This window comes from Lipomyces arxii, assembly GCF_038497795.1.
Source record: "Lipomyces arxii strain Phaff 12-163 unplaced genomic scaffold V1512scaffold_1, whole genome shotgun sequence".
NCBI lineage: Eukaryota > Fungi > Ascomycota > Lipomycetes > Lipomycetales > Lipomycetaceae > Lipomyces > Lipomyces arxii.
Window position 1 is genome coordinate 648055 of NW_027117700.1, and position 18430 is coordinate 666484.

Below are 18430 nucleotides of genomic sequence, written 5' to 3' on the forward strand. Positions count from 1 at the left end.
GGCATAAATAACTTTGAACTGGAAGTAAACATTATTTACGCGTCCAGCTCGACCAGACCAGACGCGTCTTCACATGTTCAGCTCATCACGGCTGAACTGCTTCTTTGACTCGCAACTGCGTTCCATTTTACGTTCTTTACAATTCACTTATACGATTTTTTGGCTTATCCAATTTGTGGTGCAAAATTTTAGACTAAGTTTGCTGATTTGTAGTTGGACTGGTCAGAGATCAAATCCTTATATCTATACATTCGAACGATAAGCAGCCACTTTTGGCATTGTTACACATCGGAAAAGGCAAGGCATATGAGTAACTTTGAGCAAAGAGGCGTTCAGGCTAGATCTCTTGGATCTTTTCCCACACTCAATCCTTCCGGCCATTACAGATCCAACAGCTCGCCGTCTTCAGTAGGCGAATCGCCAAGTTCAGCATTCAGCAGCCCGGTCTCTAGTTTATGGTCGCCAGTGTCAGCGAGCTCGGCTTCGTCATCGGATTCAAATGTTTCGAAACGGCGTCACCGTATATTATCTAGTCGTGGTGCTCTCAGTCCAGACAGATTCATTCCCTCTTCTTCTTCAACGCCAGTGTTCCACGTCGATTGCCCGCCAACGTATCCAGCTGCTAGGGCCCGTCATCACAGTGCTCCCGGTAGCCGTATTGCAACTTCTCCAGACACAGGCGCAGCAATAGCGTCTGCGCTTGGGATCCCCAACTCGGTTTCTCCCCGTCCTACACGAGTGTTAAACTTTCAATCCGGTAGCAAATTACAAGAAGCGAAGTTTGTAATGTCAGATAAGGAGCTGGTAAGCGCCGAAGCAATCAGGGCAGTTGTGGCCGGCGTGTCGGCAAAGGCTAGTTACGACGGCAGCGGTAAAACTAGAAAGGCGGCATACAACTTAAAGCGGATTCTCAGCCGCGCGCCATATCGGGTACTCGACGCACCTGGTCTTCGAGATGACTTTTACACAAATTTACTAGCATGGTCCAGCACGACGGGGGAACTGGCCGTTGGTCTTGGGAATCAAGTGTATATCTGGCGTGAGACCTCAGGAGCTGTACTGTTACCTGACATGGGTGATTCGCCTGTGGCTTGTTTGTCTTTTGCTCCTAATGGGAAAACTTTGGTGATTGGGCGAATGGACGGTACGATTTCGTGCTGGGTTATGCTTTTGAAAGTCGTTGCGGCAGAATACACGCACAATTATGGGCTTTGCTGTATAACATGGCGTCCGGCATTAAAAGATGGGACCGAGCCCTTATTTTACGAGTGTTATATTGGTGACGAGATCGGCAGTATCTTGAAATTTGCTCTGTCTGCCTCTGGCCTTCCTAGCGATGAATCTGCCCTTCAAATAACTGGCCAAACGAAAGGACATAGTCAACAAATATGCGGTTGGCTTTCTTGAAAACCTAGTAGTGCGAACATTCTGACAATTTTTACATTTAGGCATTGCGTTTAATCCATTTGGTGACCAAATGGCAGTAGGTGCAAACGATAATACCTGCACGATTTGGGACGTTGGTCCTAATGGCCCAGCAACAACTCCTCGATACAGATGGGATCATCGCGCGGCAGTGAAAGCACTTGCGTACTGTCCTTGGTCTCCGTCACTTCTGGCCACTGGTACTTATCGAGAATCTGGTTTGTACCGTCTGGGTTCAACGAACTGACAAATTTTAGGTGGCGGTAGTAATGATCGAACAGTCAGGTTCTGGCACACGAAATCCGGATCGCTCGTCAATTCGTTCACCACTAATGCACAAGTCACGTCATTGATTTGGTCGGTAAGTTCAAAAGAAATTGCAGCTACATTTGGTTATGCGAATCCGGAGCACCCAATTCGCATGGCGCTTTACTCGTATCCCGATTGTCGCCCAATCATTCAAATTCCATGGGAAGAAGATCTGAGGTGTTTGTATGCGGTTCAATCGCCAGGTGGGGGAAAGATTTGCGCAGCCGCCAGTGATGACACTGTTCGCTTTTACGAGTTTTGGGATGAAAAGAGTCAGCTCCGTGTTTCGCACTGGGACAATGGCATTTTCGGCAGTGATATTCTAGAGCTGTGTGAAGGCATTGAAAAAGATCCGCTAGAGGTCATCCGATAATTTAGCTTTTGCTATTGCGCCAGCTTGTTTGTCTTTTTTTTGTATTTGCACTGCAGACTTGATACCCTATTGCACACTTTTGCTTTTCCATGTCAATGGTTTGAAAAAAATCGGCTTGCTTTTCTTTTGATTATTCTTACACCATTGTCTTCATCATTGTGAGCAAAGCTCATTATGACTCTTAATAAAACTTCATTAAGTCTCCTTCCTATAGCAGTATACACATATCTATAAATTTACAAAAGCGATCGTTCTCATCACCAAAACTTGTACCATCGCTTGCGATTATCATTGTTCGCGCTAGCAGCTATGACCATATCGACGTTATCCGAAGCGGACAGGACAGACTGGCGCAAAGCCTGTTCTTCCAAATCTTGCCGTGTTCGTTCGACCTCAATCATATGTGTTCTTCTCGGCCGTTCTAATGCAAGCTTTGTGTCTTCCATGACTGGAGTACCTCCCTCGGCTGAATCAATGACACGGGAAAGTCGGACTCGTACTCCCTTTGAGAGATCTTCTTCTTGTTGTTGTGTAAGACCGCCTAATATCATTCTTTTAATGCGTAGCTGAAGTCGGTATGGCTATACATTCAAAGTCAGCATGTGCCAAAATACTAAAAAGTAGAGCGTACTCCAGAGAAAATGTTGCTATAACCGTCGTTCCACCTGTAGAAAAATGTACCATAACAAATGACAGCTACACAGTCAGCTAGCTCCTACATATGTATAATATAAACCAACCTCCGCAAAGAATAAGTGAAGTCATGTGTGTTCCCTTTGAAAACCCGTCGCTAGCACCTTGGAGCCGTCGTAGAACTTTGAAGCGTCCAGGATACATATCACTGGCCGGCGCACTACCGGGATATGCCTGCATACGCATTCGGTCGATAAACTGTCTGTAATCTTGATTTTCTCCGGCCCTGACCGACCATGACTTTGAGATTGGCTTGTTGTATTCAGACGGGTATCCTTCTGCAGGTCGTTGATCTTCAGGGTCAAATGGGTTGTATGGCGCCCGCGGCACACGCCATCCTGGCGGATTCCGCCTGCGATCGTATTCATTTCGACTTGACGATGCCATTGCAAACTACGTGATATATGTCTCGGCTTCGCAGAAATATTATTGACCTCGAATATCGGATAGTTACCCCTGAAACATTACCATTGATGGGTTTAGTACCCGAGTAATTTTGACGAGGCTATAATCGTCGACGACGTTGCTCACAATTGTGCTATTTGCCTCCAGATTCACATCAACGACCACAATCCAAATAGTCAGAAACAAAAGTCAATTGGTGATTGTGTCACTTTATTTTTATTGATTAAGAATTCCGGTTACAATGTCAGGCTCAGGACCAAAGTTATTCCGCTTCCCAATCCCACTTCCAGCTCTCCCATCGTCTGCTCACGTTCGAGCGGCGGGTGTTTATCTTGCCGGTGGCTTGTTCGCGCTCGGATTTTGGTTTTTCTTGGACTCTGCAATCTACTCAAAAAATTTCAATGGATCGGATGTCCACGTCAGATTCGTCGATTGGCTGCCAAGTCTGTGCTCAGTGTTTGGAATCATCGTCATCAACTCAATCGACAAGGCCAAGTTGGCCGGTGATGCATCGTATTCGTACGGAGGCGACAATGTAGCCTGGAAGGCTCGGCTAGTGCTGTTTATGGGATTTGCTTTGTTGGCCGGGGGTTTTGCCGGTAGCATCGTGGTCTTGATTTTAAAGTACATTGTTCCGCAGTATCCATGGCCAACGCTGTATTTCGGCATCAGCAATGTAATTGGAAACGGACTGTTTATGTTCAGTTGTGTTGTTCTTTGGATCTCGCAGAATGTCGAAGATGAATACTCCTACTCGCTATCTTTGTAAATGGTTGGACATCTGTACGGAAAGTGTTTTAGGCTTAAAGAATAAGGAATTGAAGGGTGTTTGATACATTATTCGATTGAGCGACAAATTGTAGGATGCATTGTGTCGTGGATTGGTTAATATGCTCAGGTTGCTATGATTGAATGTTTGATTTGGATCGGGCTGCTGAGTTTTATGTTAAATATGGAATTGCTTACAGTCAACAGTTCACCGTGTGCTTGCGCTAGTTTAGGAATGACAATGGAGCTCGATCTACAAACTGCATGGAACAAGATTTTAAAAATTGCGCTCACACTACAGAACAAAAAACGCCAAAGCTTTCGCGCCTCTCATACCACGCTAAGTTGAATTATGGGCAGTGCGCTTCCCCAGTTCTTCGAAGAACCTTAAAAGTAAAACGAACCAGCATCCACCACGTTGCGGCTACTGTTTCCAATCCAGTACGTATACTTTCCTCTTGGAAGCAAGTAGTTCCTAGAAACCGAATCAAAATAACTCAAATCTCTTCTCATCAAGTCAAAGTTCACAGTCGCGCTCTCGCCAGGCGACAACCCCACTTTTTCAAAGCCACGGAACGCCCTCACAGGAAACTCAACACCTTCTACCTCGGGGTAGGAAACGTAGAGTTGAACGACTTCTGCGCCTCCGACAGAGCCGGTGTTGGTCACTTTAGCCTGGATCTGGACCAAGACGTCCCAGAGTGCCGGGTTTCCACCAGAGCCGCCTCCAGCTGGAGAAGGTGCTTCCGGTTGATCTTCAGAGTACCCAGCAGGATAAGGATAAGCTGTTCTGTCGTACTCAATGGAATCAGCAGTCCAGTTGGTAAGATAAGGATAAAGAAAGTCTCTGTAACGTGGAATATCATCAGGATACACAACAGACTCGGGACTCGGGACTTTGTCGTCCATAAAGAACGATTTAAGGTACGGCGGAGCCATCGGTGGAGTTTCTGTTGTAATCGCACCGAAAGCGTGATTCATTGTAAAGCCGCCAATGTCAAATGTCGCATAGCTCAGACCGTACCCAAACTCATACCGAGGCGTAATGTCATACTTGTCAAAATGCCGGTAGTCAATATAGATGCTCTCCGTGAAATTGATCTGGGGTGCATCCGCGTTCGGCCTATACATAACTGTCGCGGGATAATCACTTAAATTCTTTGCGATTGTAAACGGCAACTTTCCAGACGGCGAAACATTCCCAAACAGCACGTCACTAATGGCGTAACCGACATCTTGACCAGCCACCAGCGCATACATCACCGCAGTTACGTTAGTGTGCTCAATCCAAGGCTCCATGTCAACTTGGCCAACACTTTCAATCACCACGATTGTGTTGTTGTTCACTGCAGCCACAGCCTTGACTAGATCAGTACCGTTGTACCACGGATACAGATTGTTGCGGTCACCAATATTTCCTTCAACACTGATATATCCCTCGCCAGCATCAGAAGTAATGAATACAATAGCTGCATCAGCAAGAGCGGCCATACTAGGGTTAACATTGTAGTCTTCCAAATGAAAATCAAGCGTTATTCCCCGCTGAATGGCTTCAGGCGTGATAGCATCTAAAGCAGACACGAGATAAGGAAAGTTTGCTGATCCTGATCCCCAGCCAGTCTACATAAAAGATTAGCTAAGTTTGACTATAAGCTGAGTGTGCTTACGCCTAAAGTTCCATTATTGCATCCACGATCAGGACAAGCGTTGGGTCCATCCTCAGCAGGGCCGGCGGCTGAACCTATCAATGCAAGGCTTTTTGCTCTCAAAGGCAGTGCGTTTCTCGTGTTCTTCACCAGGACAATACTTTCAGTCGCAACCTCGCGAACCACTTGTGAGCTCAAAGATCCACGAGCATCAACATGATAATTGACAGTACCTACAGGGACTCTAGAGTCATTACTCATGGCGGCCCCAGCAATCAGTGGACCCTGATCTGCAAAAGTCCATGATGAAAAGTTTGGCTCTGGATATGTAGGAGAGTCTTGGCCGACTTTGAAATAAGATGCAACAATACGGGTAGCCATATCGTCCACTCTCCATAATGGCACCGAGCCGTTCAAGACGGCGATGGTCAGATTGGCGCCTATAATAGAGTTGCCAACACCAAATGCTACACCATCTCCAGGCATTGACATATCTAATCCAGCCAAAACACTAGCAACTCCGCTTCTCTGACCGCCCCAGTCAGACATGACAAATCCTTGAAAGCCCAACTCATCTTTTAAAACGCCGTTGAGCAAATAGCTATTTTGGCAGGCCTGAGAACCGTTCGCTTGATTGTAAGAGCACATGACTGACGCGGCACCAGCACGGACTGCATCAGCAAATGGCCAGACGTAAATTTCTCTCAGCGCACGTTCGTCCACGTTGCTGCTGTAAGCATCAGTCAAATTTCTGAAACCAAACTGCTCGACCCATGGAAGTTGCTGTCTAAAATGCTCTTGTTCATTCAAAATATAATGTTTTGCTAACGCTCATTAGTGATTTTGATAATCTCCGATGCAAGTCACATACCGGTAGCCATGACACCTTCCTCTTGGATTCCCTGAACAGTCTGAAAAGATGCTACGCCTTGCAAATATGGATCAGACCCAAATGCTTCCCAGTTGCGCCCACCTTCCGGGGCCCTGCCAATAGGGCCAAGACAAGGACCCAGTATGGCGTTAATACCCTTAGCCCTGTTCTCCTGGCCCATAGCTCGTCCACGTAAATACATCAAGTTCTTATTGAACGTAGCAGCAACAGAAAGACCGGCAGGAAATACAGAGTTAAAGTCAGTCATTCTGATACCGGTTGGTGAGTCTTGTAGACAGAGAGAAGGGAAGCCAACTCTGGGGATTTCACCGGTGTTACCAACACAGGGACCCATCATCCACCCAGTTCCAGTAGTGATGTTAATTTTTTCAACAAGAGTTAAACCCTTGACGAGTTCTCGAGCTCTGGCATACGCTGCCTGCCACTCTCCATTGATCATACCGCCCATGGCTATATTCTGTGAGCAATTTCCTCGGAGAACACAATCGTCAGAACTTACGTGAGGGATAGACGGGAGGAGAAAGACCATCGATGGCTGCTTGTGTATGTAGGCAACTTAGTAAAAAGAAGCCAATAAGCGCACAGAGCAATCCGTATGTTTTCATTGCGTTCTTGATTTCGACGACTTTCTACTTACCATCGAGGTCAGAAAGGACCCTTTTATATTTTTCTGTACAGAAATACAGAATGACTGTGGTTTGTCATATACCTATCCTTGCGGTAATATTTTAAGGTATATTGCCCGACTTGACATCATTAATGCAATTCATTTGTTCTCTCGATCCAGAACAGTCGTAATGAATTTAACCGATATTTAGTGGGGTAGGAACAAGCGGAGAAAACAGTACAGCACAGCAATATACAAAACGATACAGTAGTAATTGAGCCCTACACCTTCACGGGCCGACAACCGCCGACATGCAGCTTAAGATGAACTGTATGGTGAACGTCACCAAACCAGATTATGTCACTATTTTTGTTGTGCATTGGAAACTCTAAATGTTTGCACTACATCTAACAAAACCTGACATCAGTTTTTACAAATAAATCAAAATGATCTTGCTGTCAAGTTGCGGGGAAGATGAGTTGAATTGCACAGCAAAAAAAAATCTCGGGGTCACTCGTCCCAATGAGCTTAAAAGTTTAAAATGTTGAGTCCAGTGCCCCGCACGAGGAGGCTGTACTTAGCTTCCGGAGATTACTATTCTACCATTGAATTATAATTATAGAGCCAATGAAATTACGCGGTGCTCAAAATTAGCCGGACCGTAATTTCGGCTCTGGTGTAGTTTTGGCTGAACCCCCAATGCAGACTTAAAAAATGGAAGGACAAAGCACAGCCTTTAATTTATTTTATTCTATCAAACGGTATGAAATTTCTACAGAAAAAAGCTTATTTACATAATGTAGAATTGGCTATTCCTATTAAATTATTGCAACTTACTCTCCCTGTTAAATTATTGCAACTTGTATTCAAGATCTAATGGTGGATTAAATTTTCGGGTACCTGACCCCGCGGGAAAGTTTCAGAATACAATGCTAGCTAAATGCACGGATAAATATAGTATGACGCAAACAAGCAGATACCTGGTCTCACAAGACTTGAATGTAAGACAATAATAGTCCGAAGGTCAAGTGACGTTCTCCAATAGTTTGGATGTCGGAATATCTTAATTGCGAAACAATTAGCCCGGATAAATCTCAAGTTCACGCCGGTTGGTCCGTACACATACATCTACCACTTCACCGAATCGTGAAACGGCACCACCGATTTTCATGTAAACCCTAAAATTATCCCCACAAATGATATACACATTGCAGTTGCACTAGTGCATTAACCGGGATACAGTACAATAGATCACATTACCAAGGACAAGCACCATTTTAAATTTACACTCAGCGCATTAACTTTGTTATATCGAGCTTGACAATGCTTTACTTTTACGTTACTGGAGTCGTCAAGATTAGCGAGAAACTTAAACTGAGATGTTTGTTATTCTTCGCAAAAAAACCAAATATAAATGAAATGAAGATCTACGAAAGTGGTGAAAACTTTATTGTGAGTAGTCAGCATTAAGCCTGCTCCAAGTCAACAGTACTTTTACGTCTACCGCCTGCCATAGATGCTATGTACAGAGCCGTAGTAAAAAAAATGAATCCGATGCTACATTGACATCGGCACTTACTACCGGTGAAAAGCGGAGTTACGCAATATGATTTAATTGTCCAGCTATACTAGCAGTACCCGAAGTATCAGCAGTTATGTGCTCTAATATTTTAATCTTAATAATTTAATTTAGTTTCGCACGTCAGTCTTGTTCCGACCGACACTTGCTGTTGTAGACCGTTTTGCAAATGCATAAGGGTTTTCGGAATCTGCCCACTTACTGCATTCAGTTAAACCCAACCGTTCTCTAAACTCAACCCCGCATTTTTAATCTCAGATAGGGTAATCCACACAACACCCTTAAAAACGTCATGCTTACACTCTTCGCACATCTCCGATATGAGCCGCACGATGAGCTCAAAAAAAGTCGATCGATGAATTTGTTCTAAACTGTATAGTTCAAAACAGGTATAAAACTCTGCGTTCATCTTTTTGTCTTAAGACCTGTGTCAAAATCTATTCCGAGCTGTCCATTATCAAACATGACTTCGCGACACCCAATAACGTGCCACGTGCTTGATACTGTCGCCGGCAGACCCGCTCGAGATATTCGTTGCGTGCTATCGAAGTTGCAAGGTTCAGAATACGTTGCGTTTGCCGAAGCACACACAAATGCAGATGGAAGAGTTGTGTTGTGGAATTTACTTGGCGCTGATACTCCTGCGAGCTTAGCTAACTTCAATGAAGCAGCAAAGATCGTTCCGGCTGATGGAAAGTCAATTTACAAGGTGGGGTTTACAGGGGTTGAAGATTATTACAATGGAGACACCTTTTTTCCATTCATTGAAATTCAATTCATTATTCCGGCCGGTGCGTACGGCACCGAACACTTTCATATTCCTCTGCTGCTCTCGAAATATTCTTACGCTACATACAGAGGAAGCTAGAAAATCAAAAGTTACATGCATATCAGATACAAATACATTAATAAGCAGCACGCTATGTTAAATCCCTCTTGACTCCGAAACAATAAAACTATACCAAACACGCGTAAATTGCCGTTTACTGTAAATTGTCTCCGTAAATATTGATCCGTTTGACTCTGTTATTATATGCCGATGGAATGATCTCCACTATTTCATCTCGTTCAAACTCCAACATTGGTATATCGAACGGTGAGCATGCCATCAAATATCCGTACAGAACTCTGAGTACACTGACATGTGCAATGATTAAAATGTCATTAGGTATACGTTCCATCTCTAGAATCACAGGCTCTAGTCGAACAGCAAGATCATGATATGATTCAGCTCTAGGATATCGATGGCGGTACGGATCTTTTTTGTGTGCAATAACTTCGTCTGGGAACATTTGAACAAGTTGATCTTCAGTCAAGCCATCACAAGATCCTGGGTGCATTTGTGACAACTGAGGACGTTGACGACATGAGAAGCCGCGTCTCTGAAATTCAATAGACGACTCAATCGTTCGTAGTCGAGTCGAGGTCCAAACTACAAGTTCTCTTTCGGGCGTCGTGTCCCCATCGGCTGCTCTTGCAGCGTATTCTCTTCGGCGATGTTCAAGTAAACCGTGGGCTAAATCATTAGCATACATACGACCTTCTTCGGACAAATGAGGATCCGATTTGTATCTTGGTCTTTCTTCCGTAGAGCGGCCGGCCTGTAATTGTTAGCGACACCATATAGCAGAATTGCAAGATCAAGCATACTCTTGCGAAATATACACAGCCAGACTTGATATGCAGATTCATTAAATAAAACACAATTCTGTTTGGCAAATAGCCAACTTTTGAGTTATTAAGTAAAATCCGCTCGCCGGCATTATATAGCTTGATGTAACTAAAATCGTCTTCGTCAAGAGTCTCGTAATGTGGAATTTTATCGTTTATCCTCTTTAAATAATGGGCTATCGCCTCTTTTTCTTCCCATCCGATATACTTAAAATTGTTAGCCAAAATCACACCAGACCGAAGAGCACTTACATCTGGAGATGAAATTTTAACACTTCTAACATTCGCTTCAATAATATCTTCTCTGTCGTAGATTGATTCGATAAACAGCGTCTGTATGCCACGACTGTTAAATTCTTTAACCAGCGCTCTTCTACCCGCAGACGTGTGATTGACGGCATCGTAAATAGCGACCTGACCGTTGTCGTAATCAAAAAACTTAAAGACATCTGTTTTGCAGTTCGCCATGACTTTTTGACGAAGAATTACTGTCGAAGGAGACGCATGCACCATAAAATAATCTTCAGGTACGTCTTCTCCTTCCGCAATTATACCACGGCGATAGTCACCAAGATGAAATGCATGGGTTTTCACCCCCAACCTAATTGCACAATGTTAACAAAATCTGCAACAGGCAGTTTGAAGCACTTACCATCGTAGATATCGGGTCAGTGAGACTGCTAAGTGTCTATTAAACTTTTCAGTATGCAGATCAAACAAGAAAATATAAACTCAAATACGTTTTGCCGCGTGCCGGTAGACCGACTAGGACAATGCAAAGCTTGCCGGCATGAAATAAACGGCCCGATTCGGTTGTGTAAAGCTGAGCAGGGGACATATGCGAAGACGATAGAGTATCATGGATAGCATCAAAATCGACTGAAGACAATCGGCGCGGTTCTCGGAGGTGCGCAAACGCTCGACTGTTGATGTGAGAGTTAAAGGTGCCGGGACTCATTTGCATGTGAGCTTCGAAACCTCCGGTAATAGGAGATGTCGCAAGCTCAGCATGAATAGTTGATAATCCAGGTGGTGAAAGTGAAGATGCGACCGAGCTGGAGTATGGCACTGGAACACTTGCTCTTGGAGATGGTGGCTCAAAATCATCATTAGATTCTGGCGGTGAAGGCGAAGGCGACAGCGAAGGTGAGGAGTCTGACAACGACAGCATTAAGTTAAATAGAAGCTTTATAACCGAGCACAAGAAAGGTGTAAGTTTTGGCAAAAATAAAACAAGAAAATGGTTAAATTTCAAAGTTTAAGTAAGATAATTAATTGTTGACTGTTTCTGTGCAGGATGAACGGACGTGAGACGGAGAGCGCCGCAGTGTGGAGACAAATGACAATGACTCCCTTAGAGCGAGAATAAACCCTGAAACCCTGAATTCATACAATACAGCTTTGGTTGCAGCTCAGCTTAATATTAAAAATTGATGGCTTTTTTTAAATCTAATTTGTTAGGTTGTATGCTAGTAAAATAAATTAGTTCTTGAAATCCAACCCAGAACTGGACTGTGATTGTAGATACTGCTAATTTAAGGTTTTTAGACGTGACTTGGGCAGATGCGACTTACGGATGGCGCTTAAACTAATGCTTTTGGTTTGCTCGACTCTCGAATGAGCGTAGACAATGGCAAACGAGCCTGCACAAGAAGGCAACGATCATGAACTGTCATATCTTGCTGTTCAACACGTTTATCACGCATTCGCTACCTTTGCTGAAGCATTTGCCGAGCGATTGACTGCAAATCACGCTCACGACAAAGATCCGTTTCTTTCCAATTTACATGATCGCTACATAAATGCCTATTTGATCCCAGTAACCCAAGAAACCGAACAATTATGGTCAAAGAAGAAACGGAAATTACAGCACAGTTTTGAAATCCCAGATTTCTCACCATCGCCTTCTCCCCCACAGAGTCAAGCTAAAGGTCAACCAACTTCGAAGCAGATACACCGCACAAAGCCAGCCAAATCGTCTAGTACAGATACTCGACTTCGTGGAGGTATTAGAAAAACTTATGGGTGGTGCGATCTTGAACGAAAGACGGGTCTCAAACAGAATCAACTGAACAGTTCTAACGGGGTATTATCATGCCGAACTCTAGTCAATCGTTATCAGGGGCTAGCATCCTCGCCTCGCAAGAAAAACGATCATAAGATACAGCGCAAGCGTAAAAAAAAATTGAATCTTGAACGGATGTGGGCAATTCATTGGAGAATCATTGCTTTACAAAAACGAGGAGTGCAAAATGTACAACGGGACCGTTCTTTACCATATTTGCAGAGGGGACTGCTAAGGGTGAAAAAAGCACGATAGAATTTATTTGTGATATTAATGCGTCAATGTAGAACCATGTAAATTAAAACCAATCCAGTGTATATTATATCGCATCATCATAACTCGCCAGCCAAAATTGCTTCGGTTGCAGAATTGATATAGTCTCGCTTAAAATCTAGTGAAACTCCACCAAACCTTCGTTCAAGCTCTAGTCGAATACTTTTCTTCGTGACAGACATCAGATCCGACGTGCGAATAATCTCTCGGATCTCAGCTAACAGCATGTCGTCACTTGGAATCGTCACCATGCCCATCTCAACGTCTCCTCCAGGTGTGACCGCGCTTGCCTGAGCAAACATGGCACTGCCTCTCCCTGACTGTGGGGGTAAGTCGCTGTACGATTGCATGCTCCTGTCAACATTTCTTGAATCACGCGACGGAGACCGCTCAGATGGATCCAAGGTCGCATACTCCGGTCGTTCAGAGTATCTGTATGACATCGCCTCGCTTTTTGTGTCATACGCCGACTGTGTCTGCGTCTCATACAGGTCCCATAGTTCAGATTGGAAGTCTTCCCATCTTTTCCTCGGAATTGACGTTGGATCAAACTTGCCTTCGTCCGAAATCAAGACCCGACGTCCCTTTTCGCCAAACACCACGCGAGTGTTACCCCATGAGAAATCATCCATGTGCCAGAACGAGTATACCGGAACTCCAAAACTGAAAACAGGAATTGCCAGCATGTATACAATCATCCATCCTAACATCTCCCACCGTCGTCGCAGAATGAAAATAAATCCTTGAAGACCGTACACTGCTACCAATATAATGATCGATGTTAGTGGAATACTAGAAGAGTCAACACCTACTCTGTAAAACAGATAAACCAAAAATCCTATCGTCACAGGCTGCACAACGGTACTCAACAAGTCAAGAAAAACAACAAATCGCATGCTGAAGCAGCAGAAACCACAAAGTTGCGACATAGGGACCAACTCAATCAAGTTGTGAACTGTCGAGTTAATCCATCGTCGTCTCTGTGACAAAAATACCTTCCACGTTTCTGGTGCAATCGTATAGCAGATCGCATCTCGGATGAATTTGGTCTTATAAGAAGGATGATGGCGCAACAGCAACGTAGTCAAATATCGATCTTCTCCAAGATGCAACAAATTCTTCATGTGCAACGTGTCTACTCGGATTTCCGCATAACCTTGCACAACCGAATTACTAACAAACAACGGCTTGCCCGAGTTCGCCGTACGAATGCGATACATACTGAAACATCCAGGCAGACAGGTAACACTGCCAAACAAACTTTCAAACGCCTTTGCCATGTTGTGCGAAATGTAGTATTCATAAACTTGGATCATAGTAACAATTGTCTTTTTGGCATTTGCCAATGCAGTTTCACCACAAAGAGCAATAATCTTCGTATCGTGCATGAATGCAGACACCATCCGTGTTGCAGAATCAGGTGCGACTTCGGTATCTATAAATTAGTTTCTTTATACCTTGTGCCAAAACCACGTTAACCCACCTGCGTCCACCTGAAGAATAAATTCGTAGAATGTTGGACTAACACCAATCACGTTCCGAATCTGATGATACATTTCAAGTTCAAGAGGGTTCATAGGTGAGTTGAAATGCACCCGGTTCAAAAACCGCATCAGTAGCATCTGTGAATCTCGCTTGCCACGGTTTCCTGGCAAGCTAATTTCAGTGGGTTTTCCCACCTTCACAATTACCAAAAATGGTACGATGTGACCATGAACCTCATAGAGTCCAGAGTAAACTTTACCTATATTATGTTGCTTTAAACCCTCACCTAGACTTTCAAAGCTATAAGGTACTGGATCCACATCGGGTGAAACACCGAAAATGTCAAGCACGATTCGCGGAGTTGGTCTATCGTTACCGGCGCCAACAATCATGCCGTCGCAAATAACGACCAGCAATTTTCGTTTGTCGTCATATTTCATTCGGGCAAGTGAGTCAATTGCGCGACGTAGTGATTCCTCATCCTCGGTGTACGCAGGTACTTGGCAAATGACGAACTTGTCAAGAACTTCAGGTGCAGTCTTTCTCGAGAACTGCAGTGCAGCCAAAAATTTGACACCAATGACCAAGACCAAAAACAGTGAAACCGCAAGTAGGAAGTAGCGCGAAAACTGACATCTTTTCGAGTTTCTAGTATCCAGCTTTCCGGCATAAAATAAGTTATTCAAGCATGTCTGCATCCTTGCTTTTAATGCGGGTTCCAAATCAAGATTCTGCCAGTACTTCGTAATGTCGTTTCCAGCTTGATTTTGAAACAAAGATATAACCTCAGAAGACATAAAATCTGTGTTCACATCGTTTGGTGTGTTCGACCCCGCTGGAACCAAAACTTGACGTCCACCAACCACGTAGTTTGTTACATCGTACACATTTTTGCCAATGTTTGCCATCACTCTACCCTCGTCGTTCACGAGTTTTTGCATGCGCTCTCTCGTGTATCCAATATCCCCCTTCTTGTAATTGCGGAACAACATCATTTGTTCGAAATACCAGTCAGGACGCGAGTCGTTTCGAAAATATCTAAAATCATGGTAAATAGAGTTGTCATCTGTAGAGTTCACTCCATTGTAATCTAGCGTAATCGAAGGATCGATTGAACCATCGACACCAGCACACAAGGCAGATACCTGAACCGGGAACAGTGCGCTTGCGTCTCTTCCGCCGTAATCTAGTACATCAGATTTGGCCACAACAGAAGGATAGTGACCAGGAGCTATTTTGGTCAAGTCAAAAACTTCTCCGCGTATTGCCACGTAGGTATTGTCGGGATCATTGTTATGACTATACGCTGAAAGCTCTTGAAGTGAGTACACATGCTGAGTTGGGCAGAGAACCACAGGGAAACCAACTATAGTAGTAGTTAGTAATATCAAGGCACCAAGCACCTTGCGTACCAATAAAAAAAATGACAAAACCACAGGTAAGCCAGATTAGTATATTGATCGCCAATTTCTCACGCCAAGCAATGCGAACATCTTTACGCGGAATACGACCAATTTTCTCTATGGCTACATCCGGAATCATCCAAGTTGTAAGCCACACAATAAACATCCACCTCTTGCGCGAGGCACTTGTCTTGATATCATCGATCTCCTCATCACGGCCATGTAGACCTTTTTCAACCATCTCCTGTGGAGTACTGAAATTTTGAAACATGTCACCTGGCCCAGTACCAGTCTGAATAGTCAAAGCGTCAGTAGACCGAGCAGCAGGATCGTCTGAATAGATGTAAGTGCCAAGTCCGGATGAAAGTTTGCTTCTCGGCTCTAAAAAGGAGTCGTCTGACGGCGGTTCGTCCCCCGCGTTGTAGTAAAGGTAGTTATTGTTAGGATCAACAAGATCTCTCCACGCTGCTTCAGACAAAAACACTCCAGTCGTACTGACTTTAGCATCCCGTTCAGTCCATGAGTGTTCTATGATAACTTGCTGCACTTTATCAGCTTCAGATGAAGCCAGCATAGAAGCCTCATCAAATCCAGCAAGACCGAGCACTTCTCCGAATGAAAGAAATAGAGAAAGATCAGTCTCATGCAAACGTCGAGCAACATCCGCAATACCGTGAGCATTCACTTGCTCTCGAACACACTTCACGTCAAACTGGCCAGCAATACGCCGATTGTTAGGTTTGAGACAATGTACAAAATAAGGATTTGCGTCAGCAAAAGACTTTCGCATAGTCTCCAGGGCCGTATTAAACTGGCCAGATGCCGTGTAAGATTTAGCTTCTGTTACAGCTGGGGCGTTAACAGAAGGCTTGACCTTTCGAAGAGTAGATGGCTGACGTAGTGGTTTTGATGATAACTGTCCTTGGATAACTGCTGAATGTTCACGCGGGTGTTTGATTGCAGTAACGGCGTTCGTTGAGAATAGTTGAGAGATAAATGGCGAGACAGTACTGGAAAACAAGTTCATCAGATCCCCAGATATGTCATCCATGTTCGCTTCCATTAAGCGATCAACCGAATACTCAACTTCACCTTCATAGTGCCTGATAGAAAAGGATCCAGATACTGGAGACAGTCCTATAGCAGGGTTTTTGTCAAAGCGTTTGTGCATTGTCTCCAGCGCTGAAGACGTCAGCTTTCCGCGCCGAGTGTAGTCATCCAACAGAGGTAAGATGCCAACATGCTGTTTGGTAAGTAACTTCACAGTATCTGAATTGTCGAAATATTCGGCCACAGGCATGGAAAGTTCTTCAGATTCAAATTTCAAAGCGAGCCTGTCGAAGTAGGCAAAGAGCATGTAGTTGTAAAGCACCTCATTTGCCGAATTGTAAAGCAGTTGATTAAGAATATCAGCACCAGACCCACCACTGCCAAAACTCTGACCAACAAAACCAGGGAAATCAACAATGGTGATTGTGTTTGAGATCAGCGATTCATGCTGTGAGAGCTTTTCGTTGATGGCTTCAATGATCCAAGAGTGCATGACAGCATAAATTGTACGCGCCAGATCGTCTGCATGTGCACGGGCACCAGCAGGGTCCAAAACTAAAGTCACACGTTCTTTACGGAAAGTCTGCGTCTTGTAGGTTAAACATGCTTCAAGATCATCAGGGCGGACACCTAAGAAAGCAGCAATAAGTTCAAGCTCATACTGAGATTTGACTGCAGCATGAGCTTGATCGTTATCAGAGCTTGCCGTTGACGAAACAAACTCTAACTGGCCGATGTGTAGAATGGCACCTAGCACTTGACAAATTTCGGCAATTTCAGATTTGGCAAATTTTAACAGCCGCAGAGCCGATTTGAAATGCGTGAAGCCTTCCTTATCATTGATCCCAACTTTGAGTTGTGTAGGATGACCTAAATATCGGTACCTAGTTTCGGTGTCGAGTCCAAGATGGTCTAGCTCGGGAGCAGTGGTGCCAGCTAGCAAGTAGTAAAAGACATGAAAGTTTCGTTCCCCTGTAGGAACTTTTGACACACGTTCACGATCAAGACGGTAAGTGATCAGTTTAGAACCAATCATGCGAGAATGGGAATCATATTGATATTCTAATAGCAATCCAGACTTTGATGCAACAGGCGTAGTGAGGGTCTTGGTTGTAGACAGAGCGGAGAAGAGAAAGAGGGCACAAGAAATATGTTTTGGAAGTGAGTCATATGCCATGGAATGCAATCTTGCACTCAAATGATTCCGTAACTCGGATTTTCCGGCGCCGGATTCGCCTCTGCGCTATTAGTTAAAATCGCAATATAACGTAATTTACCGAACGTACAGAAAAACAATAAGCTGATTTTCGGCTCTGCGTCGAAGATGGTCATAAGATCTTGCAGCCAACGCAGAAATTTCCTCTAAATCTGGTGAAGTATATGTGTTGATAGCTATAAGCGCACTAGTTGAGATTTCTGAAATAGCGTTGCCATTATGAAATCGCGCGCCGAGGTGAGCAGTGATAGCGTGGTCAGTCAAGGCGGACGCCGACAGCCGCGAAATATCAGCAAGTGGAGGCATAGCACCAGCTGCGTACTGTCAATTTAAGCTATCTTTGAAAGAACAGACTGAGAGTAAGGGAAAGAGAAGGAATTGAGAAACAGGCGGGCAAAGAGGAAAGTTAACAAGACTGAGTAAACAAATTCATGTCAAGCCACAGTTAGATGGCCCGTGCAGATACGTAAAGCCACCCCCAGAGCATTTGAAAAATGGCTGCAGTTCTTGATTTTTGTTCAAAATAAACATTTACAATAATATTTAGTATATATAATTTATATTAATAAA

General features: G+C 44.1%; 8 protein-coding genes across 8 annotated transcripts; 4 read left to right on the forward strand and 4 right to left on the reverse strand.

Annotated features, from left to right (window-relative positions):
- Positions 1–72: 72 nt before the first annotated feature.
- Positions 73–2312, forward strand: V1512DRAFT_256389 (WD40-repeat-containing domain protein). The gene is made up of 3 exons (XM_066915005.1): positions 73–1393; positions 1449–1625; positions 1683–2312. Exons 1-3 carry the CDS (start codon positions 307–309, stop codon positions 2105–2107), a joined length of 1689 nt encoding a protein of 562 aa, XP_066774216.1. The 5' UTR covers positions 73–306; the 3' UTR covers positions 2108–2312.
- Positions 2173–3214, reverse strand: V1512DRAFT_256394 (uncharacterized protein). Its single transcript, XM_066915006.1, has 3 exons — positions 2848–3214; positions 2739–2803; positions 2173–2688 (listed from the first exon to the last, which is right to left on the reverse strand). Exons 1-3 carry the CDS (start codon positions 3185–3187, stop codon positions 2365–2367), a joined length of 729 nt encoding a protein of 242 aa, XP_066774217.1. The 5' UTR covers positions 3188–3214; the 3' UTR covers positions 2173–2364.
- Positions 3215–3230: 16 nt separating this feature from the next.
- Positions 3231–4167, forward strand: V1512DRAFT_10091 (uncharacterized protein). The gene has a single exon (XM_066912855.1). It carries the CDS (start codon positions 3447–3449, stop codon positions 3972–3974), a length of 528 nt encoding a protein of 175 aa, XP_066774218.1. The 5' UTR covers positions 3231–3446; the 3' UTR covers positions 3975–4167.
- A 69-nt stretch (positions 4168–4236) lies between these two features.
- V1512DRAFT_256396 (glycosyl hydrolase family 3 N terminal domain-containing protein) lies at positions 4237–7608 on the reverse strand. The gene is made up of 4 exons (XM_066915007.1): positions 7011–7608; positions 6491–6961; positions 5641–6443; positions 4237–5593 (listed from the first exon to the last, which is right to left on the reverse strand). Exons 1-4 carry the CDS (start codon positions 7114–7116, stop codon positions 4361–4363), a joined length of 2613 nt encoding a protein of 870 aa, XP_066774219.1. The 5' UTR covers positions 7117–7608; the 3' UTR covers positions 4237–4360.
- Positions 7609–9060: 1452 nt separating this feature from the next.
- On the forward strand, positions 9061–9699 carry V1512DRAFT_256397 (uncharacterized protein). Its single transcript, XM_066915008.1, has one exon. It carries the CDS (start codon positions 9161–9163, stop codon positions 9563–9565), a length of 405 nt encoding a protein of 134 aa, XP_066774220.1. The 5' UTR covers positions 9061–9160; the 3' UTR covers positions 9566–9699.
- Positions 9456–11832, reverse strand: V1512DRAFT_256399 (6-phosphofructo-2-kinase-domain-containing protein). Its single transcript, XM_066915009.1, has 5 exons — positions 11109–11832; positions 11021–11056; positions 10621–10969; positions 10348–10575; positions 9456–10298 (listed from the first exon to the last, which is right to left on the reverse strand). Exons 1-5 carry the CDS (start codon positions 11537–11539, stop codon positions 9681–9683), a joined length of 1662 nt encoding a protein of 553 aa, XP_066774221.1. The 5' UTR covers positions 11540–11832; the 3' UTR covers positions 9456–9680.
- On the forward strand, positions 11830–12747 carry V1512DRAFT_256400 (uncharacterized protein). Its single transcript, XM_066915010.1, has one exon. The coding sequence runs from the start codon at positions 11999–12001 to the stop codon at positions 12686–12688; it is 690 nt and encodes a 229-aa protein (XP_066774222.1). The 5' UTR covers positions 11830–11998; the 3' UTR covers positions 12689–12747.
- Positions 12727–18396, reverse strand: V1512DRAFT_10107 (chitin synthase-domain-containing protein). Its single transcript, XM_066912856.1, has 4 exons — positions 17931–18396; positions 15604–17882; positions 14190–15557; positions 12727–14141 (listed from the first exon to the last, which is right to left on the reverse strand). The coding sequence occupies exons 1-4, from the start codon at positions 18164–18166 to the stop codon at positions 12766–12768; spliced, it is 5259 nt and encodes a 1752-aa protein (XP_066774223.1). The 5' UTR covers positions 18167–18396; the 3' UTR covers positions 12727–12765.
- Between the last annotated feature and the right edge of the window lie 34 nt (positions 18397–18430).